Raw genomic sequence first — 9,407 nt, forward strand, 5'->3', positions numbered from 1 at the left:
AGATTCCTTTATGTTGGGTTTAACCCATGTGGTGATCCATGGATACTCCATGGAGGTTAAAACCCATGGAGCATAAGGAATGGGAAAAGTCATGAGTTACATGGTGTAACCCTAATAGCCACACTATATAAGAACCCTTTTAGTTCATGAAATGGGCACTAGTGATACATATTTTGAGGGCTAGCCGATTTGAACATGTATGTCTTCTTCTCATGGTTATTCCAAGAGTTCATGATGTTGTGTGAACCATTTGAGGTGTCACACTTGGGGCACTAGGCTCTCAAGCTTCATGGAGTCAAGCAACAACAACAAGGTATGTATTCTATCTATTTTATTATCCTAGTATCAATGTTTTGATATGCTAGTTAGGATAATACCTTGGATAATCATATTTGCATGTATAATAGAGAAAACATAGATCCAAGGTATTTAGGGTTGCATGTACACTTAGGAGTGTTAGAATGCTCAAAACCCAACATCTAGACCTCAAGAAACTTTATTGGTGGCCAAACATGAAGGAAAAAATCGCTACCTATGTGGGCAAGTGCCTGACTTGTGCCAAGGTCAAGGTAGAATACCAAAAGCCCTCGGGTTTGCTTCAACAACCGGATATACCCGAGCGGAAGTGGGAGCGGATAACCATGGACTTCATAACCAAGTTGCCCAAGACAACGGGCGGACTTGACACCATCTGGGTGATCGTCGATAGATTAACCAAATCCGCACACTTCCTGCAAATAAAGGAGAAAGACAAGACGGAGAAACTAACAAGGACGTACGTCAAAAAGATTGTACAATTGCATGGCGTGCCAATATCCATCATCTCCGACAGAGATAGTAGATTTACCTCATGGTTTTGGCAATCAATCCAAAAGTCCTTGGGAACCAAACTCGACATGAGTACAAGCTATCACCCTCAAACCGACGGTCAAAGAGAGAGAACCATTAAGACGCGGGAAGAAATGTTGACAGCCTGTGTGATAGACTTTGGTAAAGCCTAGGATACCCATTTACCGCTCATCGAATTCTCATACAACAACAGTTATCACACCAGCATTAAGGTTGCTCCATTCGAATTTCTCTATAGGCGCAAGTGCAGATCACCTCTGTGTTGGGCTGAGGTGGGTGACACACAACTAGAAAGGGTACAAGTGCCTAATAGCACACTCACCGACCATGAGATCATACGGGAAACTACAGAGAATATTATACAGATCCGTGAAAGATTAAAGGCATCCCGGGATCGGCAAAAGAGTTATGCAAATAAACGACGCAAGCCCTTGGAATTCCAGGTTGGTGACCGCGTTCTGTTGAAGATCTCACCCTAGAATGGAATGATACGATTTGGAAAACGTGGAAAGCTGAGTCAAAGGTATATCGGCCCATTCGACATCCTTGCTAGAATCGGTCTGATGGCTTACAAACTTCGACTACCACAAGAACTCAGTAACGTACATCCCACCTTCCACGTGTCCAACCTGAAGAAGTGTCTATCCGAATAGACTCTTGTAATACCACTCAACGAAATCGAGCTAAACGAGAGTCTACACTTCGTAGAGGAACCTGTGGAAATCATGGACAAGGAGGTCAAAAGTACGAAACAAAGCCGCATACCCATAGTGAAGTTCCGTTGGAACGCCAAGCGAGGGCCTGAATTCACCTGGGAACGAGAAGATCAAATGAAACAGAAGTACCCACATCTTTTCCCTATTTCATGAGAACTCACTCTAGAACTAATTTCAGGACGAAATCCCCTCTAACAGGGGGATAATGTGATAACTGGAAGTTCTGGGTCAGCAATAGTCAAACAAGTCAACGAAAGTCAACGGGTTAGGACATAAATCGTGATTTATACCTTGCTTTTAGGGTTCTCGGCTTAAGACTCAAAATATTATGATTTCGGTTGGTACTTGGACCGAAGTCACCATGTGATCTCGGTTGGTACATGCACCGAAATCACCTTCTGAACTTGGTAGTACCTGGACCGAAATCCCCAGGTGATCTCGATGGTGCTAGACCGAAATCACATGTGATTTCGGTGGCTCTATAATGTTTTCGGTGGGAAAGAAGAAGAAAAGAGAGTTGACTTCGTGACATGATGTTTCATCCTTTCCAATACAAAATATTACCCAACATATATCAAGACTTTTATCCAAAAAATAACAAAGCAAACATCACCTCACCCCTCCCTCTTTAAACACGGCCGAAAACTCCTCAAACCCCTCACCACCTTCAAAGTTCTTCATCTCCTCTCAAGAAACAAGTCCAAATCTTCCAAGGAAAAATCCTCCAAGTTGGTTATTAGAATTTTTGGTAAGTAATTAATGTTAATCTAGTGTTGCTACACACTTTCATGTTAGTTTTATCTCATTTACACACACTATCATGTGTTAAAACTCATAGGATAATACCATCTTCAAAGAGTTCATCAACCACTTTCAAGTGTTCTAGGCATAAAAATCTTCACCGTCATCTCTTTAACCAACCACAACCACATTCAAGGTGAGTTCATACCCCCCATATTTTCGAGTTTCTCATGTTTTTTTTTTGGGGGGGGATATAATCAATATATGGAATATTTACATAAATGTTTGCATGATTCATTCCTATGTTAAATATAAAGCATTATTTGCATGAAATATGGTTAACACTAGTTCTTAGAACAATCATTTGTGGTATGTTAGTTTTGAGATGTAAATCTAAGAAAAACAAAACATAAACTATGTTATATACTCATAAGACAAAGTTATAATTACAAAACTACAAAGACTAAGATTTTCTTTGGACAAAATATGGTTTTTCTAGCAAAAATGGTTATAACCTAGTTATTATACCATTTTTGTAAGATAGAACCCAAACTATATTGTTTTGATCATACATTTTAAGACTAGACACAATATCAAAGAATTAGTTTTACAAAAAAAGAAAACTCAAGAATCTATCTTTTTATCTAGAAATGGATTTTTTTAAAAACAAAGATGGACATAACAAGTTTATGACATCATTTTGTGAGTTTTAACTAAAATTATATGGCTTTAAAACATATGAAGCTATTTTGAGTTAACATCCCAAAAAGGTTAGAAACAAGTTTTATCAAGTTTATATTTTCCTAGTTATCGGAAAATTTCGTTAAAAATGGGCAAAAACTAGAAATGGACTTTTTCATACCAATTCCTCATACTTGTGTTAGATATAAGTTTTTTTTTATGATATAATCTTTTAAAAACATCTAGATAAGATAACTATTACGTATTTATATAAATGTTTAAATGAATTTAACAAAGCATTCATAATAAGCTATAATTGGTATAGTTTGGGAATCATAGATACTACACTATCATTTTTGGGCGAATCATATAATTATTTAAGGGTATCAATATACTTACACTATATGGCCCTACGGAAGGATAATACTTTTAGTAAGGGTTTCATTACACTAGACGTAAACCTGTTAATACAATTTTGTGAGACACTAGCTTCACCGTACCTACCAGAGTACACACTAAAGTCTTGAATTATAACCAGAATCTCGGTAAGAGAGCGTGACACTTGTGTATATATCTATACGGGACTGACAACCACGCACCCAAGCAGTTAGCTACAGTTAGATCCGCAGGTCTAGGGTGACAAATTTCTAACATTTCGACGCCTGAAGAACGTCGTAGCAGGTCACTAGTCGTTAGCATGGTTATGCTAACTCACATGGGATGTTTAACAATACATTTGGTTTACGGGGTTAACAAACACTCAAGTAGTTTTATATAAAGATAAAACTTCAATATACTATTTTCCAGTACAACACTACTTACATTTTTGATCTTTTGGTTTAAGACTCACAACTCATTTTAAAGAAAATATTGGATTTTCTGAAAGTACACTCTATCATTCATACAAGGAAAAATTACTGATTTTTCGCATACAAAACTCTTATGAACTCACCAATTTAATTGTTGACACTTTTTCAAAACCACTTGTACTCTCAAGAAATCAGTAAACAGATAACCCAAAAGGATTTTTAGGAACGGTATGTCACCGCGTCACGTTATTTACTTTTGACATAAGTATTTAACATCAAGTAAACAATGTTTTGTGTACAATGTAAAGTTATAGTTATGAATACAATGGTTATATGGCTTTGATCACTATTATTCATTTTTTATGATACTATACATGAAGTCATCCACCCCCAGACTTCCGTCGTTCTGGTTTGGGGGTGTGACAAAATACATCTATATACACATCAAACAACCGTTGTTTTTCTAAGACAACTTTAGATTACAAAAGATGCATGAAGCTTTTGTCACATAACATAACAAAAAAAGTTGTCATAGAAAATATGTATGAACTTATTTTTATACGAAAACAAGTTATCCATATTCTCCAAAAAAACTAAGATTTCAAAAAATCAAAAAAATTTAACCAAACTTGCAAGGTGTCTGTTATACCAATTGTTAGGTTTTAGTTCAAAAATAGTTTCATAAACTTGAAAGATATGGCAACGGAAGACTTTAATTTTTGAAATAACATAAAAATTTTATACCCAACAAGGATCTTCTTGCAAGTTATAGAAAAATTAAAACACCAACCAAAGAAGAGGTGAAGAAATAACAACCTTTGTAGTTCTTTGTGTCCTCTTGGGAGGCTTGGAAGTTGATGAAGAATGTGGAACCTTTGAGACACCAACAATGACTCAACTTCATGTAGATGCTAGTCAAAACTATTAAACCCTTAAGCTTTAAGTTCATAACCAATATGAACTTAAAGAAGGCTTGAAGATGCAAGTGTTCTTGAAGAAAAAAAGAACAAAATGGAGAGAGTAACTTGCACCATGCAAGTTACGGTTTTGAGATGGAAAAAATGGTGCAAGCCATTCAAGAGTGAAAGCCTCTTATTTATATGTATAAAGTGAAGGTATTAACCATAGGTCTTAACACTTTAAACATGTCTCCCATGCTTGAATTCTTTTAAATAAACTAAAGGAAAAGCCATAACTGTTAATCTTTATTCAGTTTTTCGGAAATTATATATAAAAAAAAGAGCTTGTTTATATTTTATAAAGTCAAAGTTTATAAGATATAAACTTTGTCTTTTCCTAAAAGACAAAAAGCTTAACTAGTCCAAAAAGTTGTACACAACTTATTAACTCATACATTAAGAAATAATATATGTTATATTACTTGCTAATGAAAATTAACTATTTCCTAGAAATAAATAATTTCCAGTTCAATTATAAGAGTTTTATTGAATATTTATTAAAATCATTTTCTAATAAATAAACATTTGTATCAAGTTGTTGTTAGTGTGACCCATTAGTATCATATGTCATTTTGCAATATCACTTTAATATGACTCTTGAGCATACTAGACCTTTCAACTTTCTCCAATTGTTCCTCAATAGGATTGGGCTTAAGCTTTTTCAACCTCTTCACAACTTCTATAGCTTTTTGCTTCTTGGATTCAAGAGAATCATGAGTAGAAACACCTTTCAACATAACTCCTCTCTCTGTAACTTTCAATTGCATCTTCTTAGACTTCTTAGAAACAAGTGTTGGAATAGGAATTTCGCCTTCTTGGGTTGTGTTGTCATCAACAAGAGTAGGAACATCCTCATCAATTTTCTCAACTTATTTCTTCATTTTCTTCTCTGATGGTTTCTTAGCTTGTGACTCTGATTGTTTCTCAGGTTGTTTTCCAGGAACAGTTTTCTTCGTCTTCTTTAGTACCACTTTCCTGACTTTGTGGGCACTGTCTGTTTAATCACCTCTTCCTCAACTTCCTTAGGTTTTGCAGCTTGCTTCTTCTTTTTTGCTACTTTAGTTGCATTAGATGATCCCTCTGCACCTTCAAAAGTAACTTTCGGTGGAAGACTGTCAGTGGGAGTGGGATATATTGAAACTTTGTATGCGATTAACAACTTGTTTTTGGGAGAAACCAAATTGAGCATCGAATCAGAACTTCGACCAGCCATAGGAAAATTTGTAGGATCATCAATGGTAGACTTTGGGATAGTCATCAGAGCAAAAGTAGCAACTTCACCATCTAAAGGAAAAGCAATACCTTTTTTAGAATAAACTTCATGCAGAATCAAGCTCCAAAACCTAGCACTTGAAACTTATGTAGTCATCTTCGAATGAGAAATTGAATTCCCAAACTTAACCCAAAGCAATGATGCATAATCAACTTTCAGAAATCAATACAAACTAACCATTATCGAATAAACTTTGACTTTTGCTTTATCCAAACCTGAACTCATGCTTATCAAGCACCATACAGTAATTCCAAAGAAAAAACTCCAAATGACTGGAAGATTCAACTTCCTAAAGTGACTGATAACCGAAGGAGTGGGTGGATGACCCATTTCATTGAACATATTGTTGGATTAGGTGTCTAAGCCTATAACTATAATTGGTATAAACTTGAATTCAAGGTAGCACAGTCCTTTTGGGTTGCACTCAAACCTAACAATTGGACAGCATTATTTTGGAGAGAGAGGTTGATTTATTTTTTGATTAATAAATTGAAATAAATGATTTATTAATATATTATGGAAATAATATATTAATTAGAAATATTAATATTTATATAATATTTAATCAAAAATTAATTGGAATTAATTTGGTCATTAAAAATAATTAATTAAAAGTGCAGGGACTAATAATTTGAATATGTTGCCTATATGTGAAAGACATAGATCCTCAATACGTTGCATGTACCCTAATCATTTGAATAGTTTGAATGTTTTCTGCTTAGTGCATAGAAATTTTGTAACCTGCATTTTCCATCAGTGGTATCAGAGCCTTATGGCTATCTTTCATGTACTTGCACATTGGTGAAATGATAACTCAAAAGAAACTAATTTTTTCGAAAAATCCATGCTCACGACGTGAGCTCGGTCAGATTCGAAAAATCTGATGCTTATCTGCCTAATTCGATTTCCTATGATAATTATCTTCCTTTATTTACTTGCCAAATCTGATTTTACTGAATATATCATGATAATATGAATGCGTAGAAATTAGGAGATAAGTATTTGACTTGATTAATTATTTGTTGATTAATATGAATTATTTTTTAAGTGTTTAAATAATCAATTTGGATATTGATTGAACTTAATATTTAATGTCAAATATTATTGGGTTTATATTTAAATTTAAATTAGATGTTTAATTTTCGAAATTTAAAATATAAACTAGTATTTTTGAAAAGTTTTAAGAATACACCTTATAATATATGTAGAATTAAATGTTTAATTATTACTATATGTATAAGACTAAGTCATTTGAACCGCTAGTACGCCTCATTTACGAAGCCGGTCTATAAGGGGGTACAAGGAAATTCCCTATAAAATGGCGGTTGAATGAGTGTCTACTCTCACCCACCGCTTCCTTTATTGGGGGAGGGTCGTTAGCCGTACGAGTTTGATAGGAAAAATTAATTATCATTAATAAGTATAATGAATTAAAAAGTAACTAAACATTTTATTTATAAATCCCAATCTTAGTTACTTTAGAAAAAATGTGAATTTGTATGCTAACCCATGAAATTGCACATTGCACTCTATAAGTCGTTAGTGGAGCGTGTGTGGTTAACCGGCATACTAATAAGGACTAATAAAGAGTGGAAATGGGTGTCTCGAAAATTATCATTGATTAATGGAGCGTGTGTGGTTAACCTACACATTAAAATGAGATGATAAATGACATCGAGAGTACCAAGCTAATTTGCATGGTTATTCACATCTTATTTGTGATCCTTGGTATCTCAATCACAAATGGAAGAGCATAATCGAGATTAAACATGTCATTGAAGAGTTTTAATTAATCTCAAAAGATCTAGGAATTTCAATAAAAAAAACCTAATCCGTTCAAATTTTGTTTTTCGATGGTGAAATTGGTATATTGTCATTTACCTACCTTTATATAATTTACAATTACATTACGACCTCCCTTTTCTAAGTTATGAATTATTTAGTTGGATCCTAGCCTTTATATTTCATTTTGGGTGTTATATTGAGGATTATTCTTATCTAACTAAAACTATCTTTCTTTTATAGATATCTACTGCAACTGATGCTTCTGGTTCCTCCTCCTCCAACAACAACAACAACAACTTCTCCTTGTTGAACATCTACTCAAAGGTGCAACTGGATGGCACCAACTATAATGATTGGATGTGCAACATAAAAATTTCCCTTCGTTTCGAGGACAAGGAGTATGTCCTTGAGAGACCATTGGATGAGATCTACGAAGAAAAGGCCACTCCTAAAGAATTGGTCTCCTACAAGAAACACTATAATGATGCAACAAAACTTGCTTGCATCATGGTGGCCACAATGACTCAAGAATTGCAGAGACTTTATGAGGATTACTGGCCGTATGAGATGAAAAATGACCTTATAGAGAAATACCATAAGCGGGCTCGTCAGGAAAAGTATGATATGGTAAAGTCCCTCATTATTAGCAAGATGAAGGAAGGAGAGTCTGTTAGTAGCCACGTTCAAAGAATGCAACGATACGTAGACATGATCATCAAGCTGAATGTGAATTTTGATGAACAGATGGCAATGAAAATAGTGTTGAACTTTTTGCCAAGTTGTTATGATCAGTTCATATTGACCTATCATTTGAACAACAATGAAACCACTTTGTCTCAATTGCACAACCTCCTGCGAGCAGCTGAACCATGAATGAAGGGAAAAAGTATTGCCTCCACTCCTGATAGTACTCATGTTCTGGCCATTGGTCAAGGAAAAAGGAAGAAGAGGAAAGGTCCTCCAAAGAAAAACTGGAAGGTAAAGTCACAAGCTAGGTCGTCAAGCACATGACCCAAAGGAAAATCCAGTTCTATGCTCCCCATGTCTCTGATCCCAAAGATGCCACTTTCTTCTACTGTAATGACAAAGGGAATTTGAACCGTAGTTGTCCAAATTACTTGCAAGATATCAAGGATGGCAAAGTGAAGCCAACCTCGGCAGGTATTTACACTATCTTATCTAATAACTCATCATATTCTCGTTCTTAGGTTCTCCATACAGGATGTGTATTTCTCATTTCTTTTAATTTGCAGGGGCTAAAAAGAAGTGAGGATGTGGAGCATGGAAGGATGAACTTAATCATGGTGAATAGGCGATCTTCACCTGCCACCAAGATTGGATTTTATGGCTTAGTGCTTAGTAGCGGGTTAGGATTAGATTTAATAAATTGTTGCTACTCGTCAAAAATGACACGAAATATTATTTCTTTTCATGCATTGTTTAAACAAGGTTTTAGATATTCTTTTAATGATGAGAATGGTTCTATTTCTCATTATAAAAATGGTGTTTTTTTATTTTGAAGCTTTACCTTATGATGGTATGTATGAAACTGTGATGATTGTAGACAATTTAGGTAATAGTGTTTTCCAAATTG

General features: G+C 34.8%; 1 protein-coding gene across 1 annotated transcript; it reads left to right on the forward strand.

Annotated features, from left to right (window-relative positions):
* The first annotated feature begins 7,881 nt into the window (after positions 1-7,881).
* LOC145121726 (uncharacterized) lies at positions 7,882-9,083 on the forward strand. The gene is made up of 3 exons (XM_079057429.1): positions 7,882-7,893; positions 8,054-8,591; positions 9,067-9,083. Exons 1-3 carry the CDS (start codon positions 7,882-7,884, stop codon positions 9,081-9,083), a joined length of 567 nt encoding a protein of 188 aa, XP_078913555.1.
* The last annotated feature ends 324 nt before the right edge of the window (positions 9,084-9,407 follow it).

This window comes from Lactuca virosa, chromosome 6, assembly GCF_052849685.1.
Source record: "Lactuca virosa cultivar CGN04683 chromosome 6, Lactuca_virosa_CGN04683_v6, whole genome shotgun sequence".
NCBI classification, from domain to species: Eukaryota; Viridiplantae; Streptophyta; class Magnoliopsida; order Asterales; family Asteraceae; genus Lactuca; species Lactuca virosa.